The following is an 18,506-nucleotide window of genomic DNA, read 5'->3' as shown; positions in this document are numbered from 1 at the left end:
CGTGAGATAGCAGCCACCTAAATCTTTCAGAGAAAAAGAATTTATTGCTCCCTTATCAGGAAAAATTAACTTCTTCCCACCTTGCTCACGTTGGGATTCAAAGGAAGAAGCTGACACTGACCAGACAGAATCCTGTGTTTGAATGGAATTTACGCATCATGTATGAGGTGTATGAATATGCAACAGGTTATTGCTTTTAAGGGTTAATCCTCTGTTAACGTGGGTTCTTTTTCAGGCTTATTTTGCCCAGAAAAAGAGGGCAAAAGGGGAAGACCCGGATGTCTGTAACTCTTTGTTTCTATTGTCTCATGCTGTCCTAATTCAAATTGTCCAAAAATTTTATTATTCTAAATATATTGCTATTTTCATAACCATTTTATTACAATTAAACTTTTAAAATTTTAAAAACAAGTGATTGGCATTTTTCACACAGGGGAGCTGGCCAGATGAATTTTTTTCCCAACCCAAACCCAGCCCTGCTGCTCCGTGTCTCAAATCCCAACATTACTGATGCCATTTAAACCCCACCTTGTGTTACCAATCTTGGTTTGTTCTGTTATTAACCCAAAGCTTAGAAAACATAATTGCAGCACTCACAGAGAGATTTTCTGTAACCATATGGAAGGAAAGCTTTTAGGGACGACATTTCTCCCATATTGATTCAGCAGTGCCTTTAGAAGTAAAGGTTACGCCTATTAAATTATTTCTGAAAAGGTAACTGCAAAAATTAAAATTCATTCAGATTAGCATTTACAAGAAAAAAAACCCCTCTAATACGAAACTTCTTCAGAATGTGTCACTTCAAAAGAATGCCAAGCACTACTTTAAGAGGTGTAACTTCTTTTTAAATGGCATTTTTGCCTCTAAAAAAGGAATTTCTTGTGTTGCTGGAGAAGGTGTTGTACACAGAGCGCTGCTGCCAAGGCTGGGGGTTGCCTAGCAATGCTGGGAGGGGAGAGGGGAGAAAGCAATAACAACCAGAATTGTGGAGCCACAGCATCAAATTGGTCTGCAATACTTATCAGCTAAATGAGAGGAGCTGCAGGCTCCGCTCGGAGCTGATAAAATCTCCTGATCGCTCCCAAATCTCTCCCTTCTCCTTCTCTTCTCTTTCACACGCTCTGGGCGCGTTGGATTTCTCCTGCTTGGGTTATTCCCACCCCAAATCCTGCTCTGGCTGGGGCTGGGGGCAAACTCCAGGGTCCAACTGAACAAAAATCTCATAAAAACTGGGGCTGGGGGCAAACCCAGCAGGAATCACACAAAAACTGGGGCTGAGGGCAAACCCCAGGATTCAACACAGCATGAATCCTATAAAAACTGGGGCTGAGGGCAAACCCAGCAGGAATCCCATAAAAACTGGGCCTATGGGCACACCCAAGGGAATCACACAAAAACTGGGTCTGGGGGCACACTCCAGGGTCCAATCCCCCAAAAAATCCAATAAGAACTGGGACTGGGGGGAAACTCCAGGGTTCAGCCCAGCAGGAATCCCATAAAAACTGGGTCTGGGGGCAGATCCAGCAGGAATTCCACAAAAACTGGGGCTGGGGGGAAATTCCTGGGTTCAATCCAGCAGGAATTCCATAAGAACTGGGGCTGGGGGCAAATCCCAGGGTCTGGCAACTGGGACTGGGGGGAAGCCCAGAATCCAACACAACAGGAATTCCATAAAAACTGGGGCTGGGGACAAACCCAGCAGGAATCCCACAAAAATCAGTTTCCTTGTTCCCAGCTCCTGCTCACCTGGGGCCGTTCCTGCTCACCTTGGGCTGTTCCTGCTCACCTGGGGCAGTTCCTGCACACCTGGGGCTATTCCTGCTCACATGGGGCAGTTCCTGCTCACCTGGGGCAGTTCCTGCACACCTGGGGCTGTTCCTGCTCACATGGGGCAGTTCCTGCTCACCTGGGGCAGTTCCTGCTCACATGGGGCAGTTCCTGCTCACCTGGGGTACCTCCTGCTCACCTGGGGCCGTTCCTGCTCACATGGGGCAGTTCCTGCTCACCTGGGGCCATTCCTGCTCACGTGGGGCAGTTCCTGCTCACATGGGGCAGTTCCTGCACACCTGGGGCTATTCCTGCTCACATGGGGCAGTTCCTGCTCACCTGGGGCAGTTCCTGCTCACATGGGGCAGTTCCTGCTCACCTGGGGCAGTTCCTGCACACCTGGGGCTGTTCCTGCTCACATGGGGCAGTTCCTGCTCACCTGGGGCTGTTCCTGCTCACCTGGGGCCATTCCTGCTCACATGGGGCAGTTCCTGCACACCTGGGGCTGTTCCTGCACACCTGGGGCTGTTCCTGCTCACCTGGGGCCGTTCCTGCTCACCTGGGGCTATTCCTGCTCACATGGGGCAGTTCCTGCTTACTTGGGGCTGTTCCTACTCACATGGGGCAGTTCCTGCTCTTTTGGGGGCACCTCTTGCTCACCTGGGGCAGTTCCTGCTCACCTTGGGCCGTTCCTGCTCACCTGGGGCAGTTCCTGCTCACCTTGGGCTGTTCCTGCTCACCTGGGGCAGTTCCTGCTCACATGGGGCAGTTCCTGCTCACCTGGGGCCGTTCCTGCTCACATGGGGCTGTTCCTGCACACCTGGGGCTATTCCTGCTCACATGGGGCAGTTCCTGCACACCTGGGGCTATTCCTGCTCACCTGGGGCAGTTCCTGCTCACTTGGGGGCACCTCTTGCTCTCCCAGGTGTGGCTCCTGCTCACCTGGGAGTGGCTCCTGCTCACCTGAGAGCATCTCCTCTGTCCCAGGAGCATCTCCTGCACACCTGGGGCACCTCCTGCTCACCTGGGAGCAGCTCCTCTGTCCCAGGAGCATCTCCTGCACACCTGGGGCACCTCCTGCTCACCTGGGAGCAGCTCTTCTGTCTCAGGAGCAGCTCCTGCTCACCTGGGGTCAGCCCCTGCTCACCTGTGGCCTCGTCCAGGCTCTCGTGGGACACGTGCTCGTTCTGGTGCACCCACTCGCCGTTGCACTTGAAGAAGATCTGCATGGCGGGCACGGCCCTGCAGCGCAGCACGATGGGGTTGCTCTTGATGATGTAGGAATCGTCGGGCTCCTCCAGGAAATGGGGCAGGGTCCCCGGCGCCGAGGGCAGGGACTCGGGCAGGGCCTCGCTGTTCTCATGTCCTGAAAGGCAGAGGAAAAATCCCATTTTTCACGGTTCTTCTGGCATCTCGTTTTATTGTGGGAGGGGAAAATCAACTTTGGGGTTTATTTAGGATTGGTTTTCCTCTGGGTTTTGTTTCAGATCGGTTTCATTCTGAGTTTTATTTGGGATCGGTTTTCCTCCAGATCGGTTTTACTCTGGGTTTTATTTAAGATCTGTTTTACTCTGGGTTTTCTTTAGGATGGGTTTTACTCCAGGTTTATTTAGGATCGGTTTTCCTCCAGGTTTTATTTAGGAGGAATTTTACTCCGAGTTTTATTTAGGATCAGTTTTCCTCTGGGTGGTATTTAGGATCAGTTTTATTCTGCGTTTTATTTAGCATTGGTTTTTCTCAGGATCGGTTTTCCTCTGGGTTTTATTTAGGGTGGGTTTTCTTCCGGGTTTTATTTAGGATCGATTTTACTCCTGTTTTTTTTAGGATCTGTTTTAGTCCAGGAGCACTTGCAGAGCTGCCCGGTTGGGCTTTGAAAGGACGTGCACACACAGAGAGAACAAAAATCAAATATTGAAGTGTAAAAGATGCCAAATGCCACAAAACAGCCCCAAACCCGCCAGAAAACAGGTGGGGACCTGAGGGTTCAGAAGCTGCAGGATGTGAAGGGATTTTTCAGCCCTTCTTCACATCCTCAGCTGCCATCAGGGCTCAATTCTCAATTGCCAGGTCCCTCAATTCCCGAATTCCCGAGGCCCTGGAGCAGAGGCTTTGCCTTTGGAACAGCTCCCACCCAGTCCAACCCTCCCTGCTGCTGTCAAACCCAGGAAATTCCCATTGATCTCCAAAAATGCTGAATTAATTTCAGCACTTTGTCGGTTTTTGGCGGAAATTCAGAGGAAAGCGTCAAATGTGGGTGAGGAGGGATTGATTCCTGCAGGGAGAGCAGCGAGCACAGCCAGGGGAGAACAGGACAATGTGGGGATGGAGGGAGCCAGGAGGGAGCAGCTCCAGGAGCTGATGGAACCCAGAGCAGTGAAATTGAGGCAGGTGAGAGCGAAGTTGTGGTGCTGTGGAGGAAAACTGAACCCCTCAAGTGTCACCGTGTTATTTTTTGAAAAATCCTATTTCCCAGGATATCTCTCCTGGGAAGCTGAGAAGCCTCAGAGAAAAATGAAAGCAATAATTATCTGATTGCTGCTCCTGTGTTTGCTGCTTTGGAATGTGCCTTGGACATTGTTTACCAACAGGTGCATGTTTGATTGGTTCCATGTGAATTGTTTTTAATTAATGACCAATCACCATCCAGCTGTGTCTGACTCTGAGGAGTCAGTCACGCGTTTTCATTATTTATTCTTGTTAAGTTTTTTGATGTATCCTCTCTCTTTCTCTAGTATAATGTTAGTATGGCACAATATGATATGATATGATATATAACATAATAATATAATAGAATAGAATAGAATAGAATAGAATAGAATAGAATAGAATAGAATAGAATAGAATAGAATATAATGTAATGTAATGTAATGTAATATATATAACATAGCATAAAATAATAAATCAGCCTTCTGAGAACTTAGAGTCAGATTTTCATCTCTCACCTCCTCCTGGGGACCTCACAAACACCACATTCCCCTGTCTAGGAGGTGACAGAACAATGAGAACATTCTTTTATTTCTATTAAATCCTGGGGGACATTCTTTCATTTCTATCAAATCCTGGGGAACATTCTTTTATTTCTATTAAATCCTGGGAGCTGTCCCTCAGCACGGAGCTCTGTGTGTGCAAACACTCCCCGAGCTGTGCTGGGAAATCACAGCCACCCTCAAACCACTGCAGTGCCTTCAGCCCTTTCCCAGAGTGCTTTCACAACAAAACACCGTCCCAACAAAACACCATCACAATAAAACACCATCACAATAAAACACCATCACAACTTCCAGTGTTGTACTCCCTAAAGCTGATGCCAATTTCCATCTTGTCAATCTAAATCCCTTCAGGCTTTATTCAGTACGAGTTTTGTAAGAAAGAACAAAAATATTGTCAGATTTTGGAGAAGCTGGGAACTCCCAGATTCCCACCGAGGCTCCAGCAGCCCTGGAGCGGAGGGGGAGCAGCAGCCGAGCCCGTGAGGATCCCCCAGCTGGAGAACTCCCAGTGACCCCGAGTTATTCCACTGAATTTGCTATTTAGGGCAAGGCACAGAGGAGGAAATCCCAGCCCCACAACACCCAGGGCGGATTTCCCCTGGCAGGTTGTGTCTGGAATGCGTGATCTGGATGTTTTTTGGGTGTCTGGAATGTGTGATCTGGATTTTTTTTCTGGGTGTCAGGGAGGTTTTGAGGCTGGGAATGGCTCCCTCCCCATGGAAACCTCTCACACAGGACACAAAATAAAATGACATGGACACTGGAATTTCCAAGGTAAAGAGAAAGGAAGTTTATTTTCTGACTCCAACATTTATAGATTTCCAAAAGTGACAGTGGATTGGAGGGTGACAGTGCCACCTCCCCAATGACACTGGACAAACCAACAGTCCATCAAATTTCTCCTCCTCCAGAAAAAAATGCAAAACAATAATTATTTACATAAAAATGCATGAGAAAGTTCTTTACAAGAGTGTGAACATCAGAAGGCTTAGAAGAACTTGGAAGAACCAAGAACACATGGCCAGGTAAACCCAGGTTCATCTTTTCCCTTTGACATTTTCCTTTGGAAATCCAGCCAGGTAAACTCAGGTGCATCTTTTCCCTTTGACATTTTCCTTTGGAAATCCAGCCAGGTAAACTCAGGTGAATCTTTTCCCTTCAGGATTTTCCTTTGGAAATCCAGCCAGGTAAACCCAGGTGAATCTTTTCCCTTTGACATTTTCCTTTGGAAATCCAACCAATCCATCCCAACCCCTCTTTTGGACAGATCCACCCAGCAGCAGAAACCCAACTGGAGATGACCAATATTCCAAATATTCCCATTCCTCCTTTTCCATCTGTCCAGATTCATTTTTTCCCTTCAGGATTTTCCTTTGGAAATCCAACCAGGTAAACCCAGGTGAAATCTTTTCCTTTGGAAATCCAAGCATCACACACAAAAGCAGGAGTGATTCCCCATCCCCTCACACTCGCACAGATATTTCTGTGGTTTACACCTGGAACTGCCTGAATTCCAGGACATCCCTGCTCAGGTGGAGGATATTATTTATTCCTGTAACATTATTTATTTATTAATTATTATTTATTAATAAGTATTTATTCCTTTAACATTTCCCCATTCCCCTCACACTCACACAGATATTTCTGTGGTTTACACCTGAACTGCCTGAATTCCTGTTTGCAAGACGTCCCTGATGAGGTGGAGGATATTATTTATTCCTATAACATTAATTATTATTTATTATTAATCATTTATTCCTATAACATTTCCCCATTTACCTGAAGGAGCCTCTCCCAAAATGCCATTAATCCTCAGGATTTTACCTCTTCCTCTTGTGATCACCTCTACTGTGCCCTAACTCAAACTCAGAATTCCCATTCCCCCTGAGCTGATTGCAAATCCCTGAGATTTTCCACGTCAATTTTTGGGATTCAGGCCCTTTAGAAATAAAAAAAAAAATCAGTTTTGTAGCAGCAAAACTGAAGAGCAAAGCCTGACACACAATTCTTGTGGGTTTCATTCCTGGAAAATTACCTTTCAGGAAGGGTTTTGTGTTTTATGCTCTGCACGCGAGGCCAAAAGGGACTTTAAATCTTTTTATGACAATAATAGAAATGAAAAAGAGAGGAGGGGAAAGAAAAAAAAAGAAAGTTAGGACCAAACATTAAATTCTTCTCTGAAATAAACACACTGCTGCTGTCAGAACACATTAGGAGATGTGGACAGCAGCAGGCAGGGATGAGTCAGTATTTCAAAACTGATTAGGATAATTCAGATGTTAAAATGAGGTCTTAAACCAGTGAAAAGCTGTGGGTTCTGAAATATCTTTTTTGTTTTTCAAATTAAGAATTATTAAAAATGAGCAGCATTATTCTTTTTGCATTACAAAAAAAGCAAAACCAACCCAAGAGTTAAAGTGTCCCCACAAGCCAAGTAACTCGTGATAAAAGCAAATAAATCTGGCAATAAATTGTGCAGAGACTTTTCCCAAGTGTCCAAACACAACTTCTCTTACACTTTGTGGTGCCAGAAAAACAAAGCTCTAAAAGTCCCAAATGGGGCTGAATTCCTCTCTCTGATCCAGCAGAGGGATCAGAGGGAGCTCTTTTCCCTCTCGGCCTGCGATTTGGGATTTGGGATTTGGGATTTCCCTCTGTCTAGGGTTTGGGATTTCCCTGATTTATGGCACTGCCCTGAATTCCTCCTGCAGGGACACAGGAGCCATTCCCACATAAAAACATTCCCAGTTCCCTCCAGCCTCCTTTCCTCTGAATTTATAAAGCCTGCCAGCAGCACTAGGTTATTTTGCTGCTTTGGATGTTTTTTGGATGTTTTTGGATGTTTTTTGGATGTGTTTCAGATGTTTTTTGAATGTTTTTTTGGATGTTTTTTGGATGGTTTTTCGATGCTTTTTCGATGTTTTTTGGATGGTTTTTTTATGCTTTCTGGATGTTTTTTAGATGTTTTTTGGGTTTTTTAATGGTTTTTGGATGTTTTTGGATGCTTTTTGGATGCTTTCTGGATGTTTTTGGATGTTTTCTGGATGGTTTTGGATGGTTTTTGGATGTTTTTTGGATGGTTTCTGGCCCAATCCAGAAGGAAAAAGCCTTTTCCCAGCTGGACCCATCCCAACCCCTCCTTTGGACAGATCCATGCAGGAGCAGAAACCCAACTGGAAGTGATCAATATTCCAAATATTCCCATTCCTCCCTCTCCATGTGCCCAATCCCCCTGATCCCTGCTGGACTTTAACCCTCTCCAGCCCGGATTTCCTCCAGCACCAAACAAACCCAAGTGTCAGCTTTGCCAGGGGATGGAAAAAATGAAAATCCTGTTCCAGAACAGAGCATTTCCTCCTGCCTGGAATGGTTTCCATGCTGAAATCAGAGTCATTATTCAGTCAGGAAAGCAGCTCAGTGAGATTTGCCTACATTTGCTTCATCAGATGACCCCGGCCCCCACGCACTGTGGGTTTTTTGGAAGGCGCTCAGAAATGGGTGGAAATGGCAGATTTTGTTGTTCAGCAAGGATTGGGAAATCTTTGATTGGCTCTGTTGTTTGCCCTGATTTGCTAAAGCTCCAGGATAGGGGATTTAGAAAAAACCTAAATGGGAGAGCCAGGAACAAATCCCTCAAATCCCTTCCTTCTCCCATCCCATCCCATCCCATCCCATCCCATCCCATCCCATCCCATCCCATCCCATCCCATCCCATCCCTCCCAGCTCACTCATCTCCATCTATTCCAATTTTTTCAACGCTTTTAGCAGAATTCCTGATTTTTTTCCTGGCTGCTGTACAGGCCAAAGCCAGATTTAGTTCCATTAATGAACTGTAAATGCCTCTGCTCAACAATACAGTGGATTTTTTACTGGATATTAACGTCTTCCCTGTGAGGGAGAATCCTCAATAAACTGGTGAACCTTCAATAAATGAATGAACCCTCAATAAATCAGTGAACCCCTCAACTAATCAATGAAACCCTCAATTAATCAATGAAAATCTCAATTAATCAATGAATACTCAATAATCAATGAACCCTTCAATAAATCAATGAATGAACCCTTCAATAAATCAGTGAACCCTCAATAAATCAATGAGCTCTCCATAAATTTACTAATCCTCAATCAATCAGTGAACTCTCAATAAATCACCAAACCCTCAATAAATCAATAAATTCTCAATAAATCAATAAATTCTCAATAAATCAATGAATTCTCAATAAATCTATGAACCATCCACAGATCAATGAAACCTTCAGCAAACCCAGAAATTCCAGGGGCAGCTGCTCCTCAGGGAGCTCTGGTGGGGTCCCAGGGATCTGTAAAATCCCAGCCCAGCTCATCCCTGTGTTGCCAAATCTCCCAAATTCTCAGCCCTGCTCATTCCTGTGTTCCCAAAATTCCAGAATTCCCAGCCCAGCTCATCCCTGTGTTCCCATCACTCCTGAATTCCCAGCCCAGCTCATCCCTGTGTTGCCAAAACTCACAAATTCCCAGCCCAGCTCATTTCTATGTTCCCAAATTCCCAGCCCAGCTCATCCCTGGGTTCACAAATCTCCCAAATTCCCAGCTCAGTTCATTCCTGTGTTCCCAAAATTCCGGAATTCCCAGCCCAGCTCATTCCTGTGTTCACAAATTCCCAGCCCAGCTCATCCCTGTGTTCCCAAAACTTCAGAATTCCCAGCCCAGCTAATCCCCATGTTCCTTTTACTCCAAAATTCCCAGCCCAGCTCCTCCCTGTGTCCCCAAAACTCCCAAATCCCCATCCCAGCTCATCCCTGTGTTCCTGTCACTTCCAAATTCCCAGCCCAGCTCATCCCTGTGTTCCCATCACTCCTGAATTCCCAGCCCAGCTCATCCCTGGGTTCACAAATCTCCCAAATTCCCAGCTCAGTTCATTCCTGTGTTCCCAAAATTCTGGAATTCCCAGCCCAGCTCATCCCCATGTTCCTTTTACTCCCAAATTCCCAGCCCAGCTCCTCCCTCTGTCCCCAAAACTCCCAAATTCCCAGCCCAGCTCTTCCCTGTGTTCCCACAATTTGAGCATTCCCAGCCCACTCTGAGATCCACAAGTGCTGCAGCTCCATCTCGCCCCTGATATCCCACATTAACTCCTCCAGACCCTGCTGCTTCCCAGGGATATAAAGGATGAACTCCCAGTGGCTCTGCCCTAATCCTTCCCATCAAATATTTGGGCGACAGGTGGAAAATTGTTCTGCCAGCTGAGGAAGACAAAATCCATCCCTCCCGGCGATTTTCTGCAGTGAAAACTCCAAAAAAACGAAGGTGCAGTGAGTTGTGGAAATAAATCTGGACTTTAAAAAGGAAAAGCAAATCCCCCAGCAGCGAGCCGGGGATCTTCAGGCACAAACCCCTCTTAGCTGGGAGTTAAAAATCTCATTTGTGCTGGTGAGTGCCAGGCTGGGACACTCGAGGCTGTCACCTGTGCTGCTGGGATCATCGCGGGGTTTTGGGGACACTGAAAACACCTGGGGGGACAATGAGCACAGCTGGGACACTGAGCACATCTGGGGGGACAATGAGCACACCTGGGGACACGGAGCACATCTGGAGACTGAGCACATCTGGGGGGGACAATGAGCACATCTGGGGACACTGAGCACATCTGGGGGGACAATGAGCACAGCTGGGGACACTGAGCACAGCTGGGGACATTGAGCTACCTGGGGACACAGCACATCAGGGGACACTGAGCACAGCTGGGGACACTGAGCACATCTGGGGACACTGAGCACATCTGGGGGAACAATGAGCACAGCTGGGGACACTGAGCACATCTGGGGGGACACTGAGCACATCTGGGGACATTGAGCACAGCTGGGACACTGAGCACAGCTGGGAACATTGAGCTACCTGGGGACACAGCACATCTGGGGGCACTGAGCACATCTGGGGACACTGAACACAGCTGGGGACATTGAGCACATCTAGGGGGACAATGAGCACAGCTGGGGGCATTGAGCACATCTGGGGGGACACTGAGCACATCTGGGGGGACACTGAGGACAGCTGGGGACACTGAGGACAGCTGGGGACACTGACTTTCCTCCTTTCCCCAATCCGCATCTCTTCCTTTCCTTCCTTTTTCCAATCCTCACCTTCTCCTTTCCCCAGTCTTCCTTCTCTGCCTTTCCCCAATCCTCCTTTCCTGTCTTTTCCCAGTCCTCATCTCCTCCTTTCCTGCTTTTCCCCAGTCCTCACCTTCTCCTTCTCTGGCATTTCCCCAATCCTCATCTCCTTCTTCCTCCAATCCTCATCTCTTCACCTCCCCCTTTCCCCAGTCCTCACCTCCTCCTCCTCTGCCATTTCCCTAATCCTCATCTCCTCTTTTCCCCAATCCTCATTTCCTCCTTCTCTGCCATTTCCCAGGTCCTCGCCTCCTCCTTTCCCCAATCCTCCTTTCCTGCCTTTCCCCAATCATCATCTCCTTTCCTGCCATTTCCCCAATCCTCTTCTCCTCCTTTCCCATCTCCTCTCCCAAACTCAGCCCTCAATCCCTGTTGCCCTGGCCCCTCTCACTCCCACCTTTGTTCCCAGAAAAGAGAAGGGAGTTTATCAATCCCACCTTTACCCACCAACTCCTGCCCTCATTCTCCTCTGGCTCTCTCAGAACCACTCTGAGAGTGTCAGACCCATTTAATGAACTTCTAATTTTGTGAAATTTATGAAGGGAATTTCCACCAACCACCCCATCACTGCCTGCACGAGGGGAGGGCATTTATTTTCCCCAGTGAGGATTAATTTGTTGATAAAACATTGCTGGCCCTTCCTGTGCCACAGAGATGAATGTGCATCCTATTGCAATCCCTTCTGCATCCTCAATTTATTTATATCCCAGCCACACTTATTTATAAAAATGATGTATTACATTTATTAAATATTAAGTGTGTTACAAACTTGAAGAATCTTTCATACATTTATTTAACATCTAGATTTTTTTTTTCCCTTGGAGCAATATAAATCTTTAAAGGGATGAAGGATCCTGCAGCACCCCAAAGAGATGGATTTGGAAATAAAAGTGTCCCAGCACGGGGTGTGTGAGGAGAATCAGACTTTTCTGAGTGCCTGACCTGACCTGCTGCCCTCAGCAATTCCAGCCAGGAACCCTGAGAGGAAAATTTCTGTCCAAAGCCACCAAAAATGCAATTTATGGCCCAGCAGAGAGCAGAGAGCTCACCCTGAGCTGGCTGAATTCACACCAAAACTCCTCCCAGTGCTCCAGACTAACAGGAGAAATGGGTGAGCAAGGTAAGGAGAACCCCAATTAACTCCACCCAAATTAACTCCGCCCAAATTAACACCCCACTCAAATTAACTCCACCCAAATTAACTCCGCCCAAATTAACTCTGCCCAAATTCACTCCACCCAAATTAACTCCACCCAAATTAACACCATCCAAATTAACTCCGCCCAAATTAACTCCGCCCAAATTAACACCCCACTCAAATTAACTCCACCCAAACTAACTCTGCCCAAATTCACTCCACCCAAATTAACTCCACCCAAATTAACACCATCCAAATTAACTCCACCCAAATTCACTCCACCCAAATTCACTCCACCCAAATTAACTCCACCCAAATTAACTCCGCCCAAATTCACTCCACCTAAATTAACACCATCCAAATTCACTCCATCCAAATTCACTCCACCCAAATTCACTCCACCCAAATTAACTCCTCTCCTCCTCCAAATTTCATGCTTCACCTGCTAATTCCTGCCTCGCTCCCAGAATTGTGTCTCTGATGAGATCTGGGTTCAGTTAATCTTAATTACTGAGACAAAGATATGGAAACGCTCATTTGGAAAAAAAACAACAAAAAACCAGCACAACAGGAGCTCAGAGAGAAATTCAGCTTCATTCCAGCCAGGCTGAGAGAGAAACCAGGCTCCAAAAACTTCATTCCAGTGCTGAGAGCACAGCAATAAATAAATGAGGGAATTACAATTTAGGGACACTCAGTGGCTGAGTGAGACATCACAGAGCAACTCTCAACAACTGAGCCCAAAATCCCCGACGAGCTCATTAAAACTGGACTGAGCAATGCTGCAGCTCCTCCAGGTGACTCTGAACTGCTGAGAAAATTGGGCCCATTAAGTATTAATAGACATAATTCCAACATGCAGCGTTGGAATTTAAACAGGAGTTTAGAGGAGAGGATTTGGAACTCAGATTTTGCAGTTCCTGTAAAATCCTGTGCTGGCTGTATTGGCAGGAATATCCAGTCCTCGTTGAGCTTTGCACAAATTGAATTTAATGATGGATCTTCATCATCTGGAATTTTATTTCATTGTGATTGGGGAAACAAACTTTAGCTGCAGTTAAACAATAAAGTGTGGGATGTAAAATTTTACAGTGTTTTTTCCTAACAAAACAAATTTGGGACTTCTGCCCAGTTTTTGAAGTGTCCAATGTCCCTGACAACAGGGAAAATCCAATTAATTGATGCTTTCTACACGTGCAGAGAGACTGAGCCACAGATGTTGCAGATCTCTCTGTAAATTCCATCAGAGCAACAAGTGACATTTAAGGAATATTTCAATGTTGAGTTTGCAGCAGCTGAACGCAGCAAACACAAGGAGGGGGAGCTGGGCACTGGAGCAGTTTTGGGTTCCACACCCAGCCTGTTCTGGCTGCTCCTTTTGTGCTTTTTCAGGGTGTTCAGCTACAAATATTTCCTGAAATACAACCTCAATTAAAATTAAATATTAAATAATATTTTTACAGCCTGTGAGGCCTTGGATTTATGGGTGTTTGTAGCTCCCATCAGCTGTTTTCTGCACTAGCACATCACGAGATTTCAGAATATTTTGCAGTTTTTGTTTCACCCTTCCCTTTGCACCCAGGTAACTTTGGATAAAGCAATGAGATATCCCACAAGAAACGGGAGAGCAAAATGAACCCTATCCAGCCCCACCATGCCCTGGTTTGGAAGGGAGAGAAAACCTCACTGCCCGCCCCAGGACAGCCTCACAGCCAGGGCTTCCCACAAGGAATTTTCTGGAACTTTCCCCCTTTTTTCCTGCCTGAAGCCAGCCCAGGGTGAGCAGGACGGAGCCACCTGAGACCTCCCCAGTCCCATTTCTGTGATAAACCCACTCCAAACCATCCCCCAAGAGCTGTTTTCCCATTTTTGTGATAAATTCACCCCAAACCATCCCCCGGGAGCTGTTTTCCCATTTCCCAACTCACTCCCATTATCCCCCATCCCAGTCCCATTTCTCCCACCCCAAGCCATCCCCCAGGAGCTGTTTCCCCATTTCCCAGCTCATTCCCATTACCCCAGTCCCATTTCTGTGATAAACCCACCCCAAACCATGCCTCAGAAGTTGTTTTCCCATTTCCCAACTCACGCCTATTGTCCCCCATCCCAGTCCCATTTCTGTGATTTTTCTCCCACCCCAAACCATCCCCCTGGAGTTGTTTTCCTATTTCCCAACTCATTCCCATTATCCCCCACCCCAATCCCATTTCTCCCACCCCAAACCATCCCCCAGAAGCTGTTTTTCCATTTCTGTGATTTTCTCCCACCCCAAACCATCCCTCAGGAGTTGTTTTTCCATTTCCCAACTCACTCCTATTATCCCCCATCCCAGTCCCATTTCTGTGATTTTCTCCCACCCCAAACCATCCCTCAGGAGTTGTTTTCCCATTCCTGTGATTTCCCAACTTGTTCCCATTATCCCCCACTGCAATCCCATTATCCCCCACCCCAAACCATAGCCCAGGAGTTGTTTTCCCATTTCCCAACTCATTCCCATTATCCCCCACCTCAATCCCATTTCTCCCACTCCAAGCCATCCCCCAAGAGCTGTTTTCCCATTTCTGTGATTTTCTCCCACCCCAAACCATCCTCCAGGAGTTGTTTTCCCATTCCCCAACTCGTTCCCATTATCTCCCACCCCAATCCAATTTCTCCCACCCTACATCATCCCCCATGAGTTGTTTTCCCATTTCTGCGATTTCCCAACTCGTTCCCATTATCCCCCACCCCAAACCCTCCCCCAGGAGCTGTTTTCCCATTCCCTAACTCGTTCCCATTATCCTCCATCCCAATCCCATTTCTCCCACCCCAAACCATCCCCCAGAAGCTGTTTTCCCATTTCTGTGATTTTCTCCCACCCCAAACCATCCCTCAGGAGTTGTTTTCCCATTCCTGTGATTTCCCAACTCGTTCCCATTATCCCCCACTGCAATCCCATTATCCCCCACCCCAAGCCATAGCCCAGGAGTTGTTTTCCCATTTCCCAACTCATTCCCATTATCCCCCACCTCAATCCCATTTCTCCCACTCCAAGCCATCCCCCATGAGTTGTTTTCCCATTTCTGCGATTTCCCAACTCGTTCCCATTATCTTCCACCCCAGTCCCATTTTTCCCACCCTAAACCATCCCCCAGAAGCTGTTTTCCCATTTCTGTGATTTTCTCCCACCCCAAACCATCCTCCAGGAGTTGTTTTCCCATTCCCCAACTCGTTCTCATTATCTCCCACCCCAATCCAATTTCTCCCACCCTACACCATCCCCGATGAGTTGTTTTCCCATTTCTGCGATTTCCCAACTAATTCCCATTCTCCCACCCCAATCCCATTTCTCCCACCCCAAACCATCCCCCAGGAGCTGTTTTCCCATTTCTGTGATTTTCCCCCATCCCAAACCATCCCCCAGGAGCTGTTTTCCCATTTCCCAACTCACTCCCATTATCCCCCACCCCAATCCCATTATCCCCCACGAGCTGTTTTCCCATTTCCCAACTAATTCCCATCCTCCCACCCTAAACCATCCCCCAGTAGCTGTTTTCCCATTTCTGTGATTTTCCCCCATCCTAAACCATCCCCCAGGAGTTGTTTTCCCATTTCCCAACTCACTCCCATTCTCCCCCACCCCAATCCCATTTCTCCCACCCTAAGCCATCCCCCAGTAGCTGTTTTCCCATTTCTGTGATTCCCTAACTCACTCCCATTATCTCCCACCCCAATCCCATTATCCCCCACCCCAAACCCTCCCCCAGGAGCTGTTTTCCCATTCCCTAACTCGTTCCCATTATCTTCCATCCCAATCCCATTTCTCCCACCCCAAACCATCCCCCAGAAGCTGTTTTCCCATTTCTGTGATTTTCCCCCATCCCAAACCATCCCCCGGGAGTTGCTTTCCCATTTCCCAACTCACTCCCATTCTCCCCCACCCAATCCCATTTCTCCCACCCTAAACCGTCCCCCAGTAGTTGTTTTCCCATTTCTGTGATTCCCTAACTCACTCCCATTATCTCCCACCCCAATCCCATTATCCCCCACCCCAAACCATCCCCCAGGAGCTGTTTCCCCATTCCCCAGCCCTTTCCCCATTCCCCCACCCCATTTCCCCGTGCACTGAATCACAGCCCGTGCTGGTGACGCTCCCCTGGCTCTGCTGTCACCACCTCACTCCCTTCCCTGTCACTTCTGCTGCTGTCCCCATCACCAGCCTCAGCTGCCTGTTTACTCAGCACCCCCGTGGGGGGAATAGAACAAAAGAAACCCCCCAAAAAAACAAAGGGAACGAGAAAAACAACCCCCAAAAAAGCCCCTTTTGGAAACGCTCTCCCGCAGGAACCTCCCACACCCGCCGCCCCTACAGCTGACGGTTTTGTGCTGCACAAAGATTAATAATTTTCAAAACCTGACATTTTCCATCTGAATCACACGCTACTTTGTGAGAAATCTTTTCCATATCCTGCTCCATGCTGCTTCTCACGCTGAAGGGCATTTTAGGCCGGTTGAGACGCTTTTGTCATGGTAAAGATTTCCAGCTGGTGGCTCCGCAGAGGGACGGGCGCTGCCAGCACCAAAGGATCCCAAAGGATCCCAAAGGATCCCAAAGGATCCTCATTTCCTCATTTCCCTCCCACATTCCCTGCCCTGAGATCCTCAGGGATACCTTGGACAGCTCCTTCCCCACCTCCCGTCAAATCCAAGCCATTCCTGCTGTCCCAGCTTCCCTTCCCCATTTTTAGCCTGGCTTCGAGCAATTTTACTCAATTTTGTACTTTCTGATCTTTTACAGAATCCCTACGAGGCTTTTACCACCAATTTTTTTAGGAATTTTACAAAAGTCTTAGGAATTTTTAGGAATTTTACGAAATTCATTTACAAAATTTTACAAAATTCATTCTTTCATGTTCCAGATCTCCATGAAAGGGCCCTGCAGGTGACACCAGCTCTGGGATCTCCAGCATTTGCTGATGGGAAAAATTCCTGCCTGTGGGATCTGGGAACACCAGCCCCTTTTGCTTCAGCATTTCAGGAAAGGCCAGCCCAGCATCCTGAAAATGCCTCATTTATCCCCTAAGACAGGAGGAAACTTTGAGATTTTGGGTTGATTTCTAAAGGAATATTTTTGCTTTTCCTTTTTTTTTTTTTTTTTTTTGGGCCTCCATGAAATCAGAATTCCCCCTGCTATCACTCAGTTAACAACCCCAATTTCTCTTCTGCGTGGGAAAAAGGGAACACCACGACCCAAACAGCTTTTCCAGCAGATAAAAGGCTCTGAGAAAAAAGGGAAAGGGAGGGCAGTGATTTTTCCTCAGGTCCTGCTCAGGACCGAACTCCTGGCAGAGAACAAAGCCGCCCCTTCAGATCCCAATTCACACTTCAATTTTCCTGAACCTTGTAATACAAGTCATTACATCCTCCATGACTTAGCCTCAAATTGCTGGTAATTTTTATGTTGAACAAGCACCCATTTGCAGAGGTTTTCATGCCATTAGGAGTAGGAATATTCGAATTTGGGAGTGGAGGCTGATGGCTGGAGAGATGGCAAAATGAAGCCCACGGACTGAAAGCAGAATGGCTCAGAAATACAGAATACAGACCTTGGGATTGAATGCTGGGGGGGTTTATAGCACCCAGCGCTGGAAAACTGATGAAAATCTGCTTTTTTTTTGTCCCTAACAGGGCAGGGAGAGGGTGAGCGGCCACCTCTGAGCTCTCACAACAAAAAGCAGCAACAACATCCCATAACAATCCCAGCTTTTCCCTCCCAACAATTAAAAAATTATGGAGCTTTTTTGGAGCCCAGGAAATTCCTCTGGCTGCCCTGGGTGGCTCAAGACCCTGGCATGGAATCAAAACCACCTGTGCCTTCGATTTTAGCCCATGGAAAAAACAATTACCAACTGTGGTCGTGTTCACAGGATGAGGGAAGAGGTGAGAATCCTGGCTCCATGTTTCAGAAGGCTGATTTAGTATTTTATGATATATATATTACATTAAAACTATACTAAAGGAATAGAAGAAAGGATTTCATCAGAAGGCTGAGTAAGAACAGAAAAAGAAAGAATGATAACAAAGGTTTGTGGCTCGGACTCTCTGTCCAAGCCAGCTGACTGTGATTGGCCATTAATTAGAAACAACCACATGAGACCAATCACAGATGCACCTGTTGCATTCCACAGCAGCAGATAACCATTGTTTGCATTTTGTTCCTGAGACTTCTCAGCTTCTCAGGAGGAAAAATCCTCATCTCTTCCCTCGTCCTAGGACCACCACAAAGAGATTTTACAGAAAATATAACTGTGACAAGAATATATTGTAAATATAAATGGCCAATCACAGTCCATCTGTCTTGGACTCTCTGTCCAAGCCACAAACCTTTGTTATCATTCTTTGCTATTCTATTCGTAGCTAACCTTCTGATGAAACCTTCTCTTCTATTCTTTTAGTATAGCTTTAATGTAATATAGATCATA

General features: G+C 46.8%; 1 protein-coding gene across 2 annotated transcripts in view; it reads right to left on the bottom strand.

Moving 5' to 3' along the window:
* UNC5D (unc-5 netrin receptor D) overlaps nucleotides 1-18,506 on the bottom strand; it is a 113,259-nt gene that overhangs the window by 65,544 nt on the left and 29,209 nt on the right. For both annotated transcript variants that reach the window (XM_074559242.1, XM_074559243.1), the window contains exon 2: nucleotides 2,915-3,133. In XM_074559242.1, coding sequence (XP_074415343.1) covers nucleotides 2,915-3,133 — 219 coding nt within the window. The remainder of the gene's footprint in view (nucleotides 1-2,914; nucleotides 3,134-18,506) is intronic.

This window comes from Zonotrichia albicollis, chromosome 26 (genome assembly GCF_047830755.1).
Source record: "Zonotrichia albicollis isolate bZonAlb1 chromosome 26, bZonAlb1.hap1, whole genome shotgun sequence".
NCBI classification, from domain to species: domain Eukaryota; kingdom Metazoa; phylum Chordata; class Aves; order Passeriformes; family Passerellidae; genus Zonotrichia; species Zonotrichia albicollis.
This window is presented reverse-complemented; position numbering and strand designations above follow the sequence as displayed.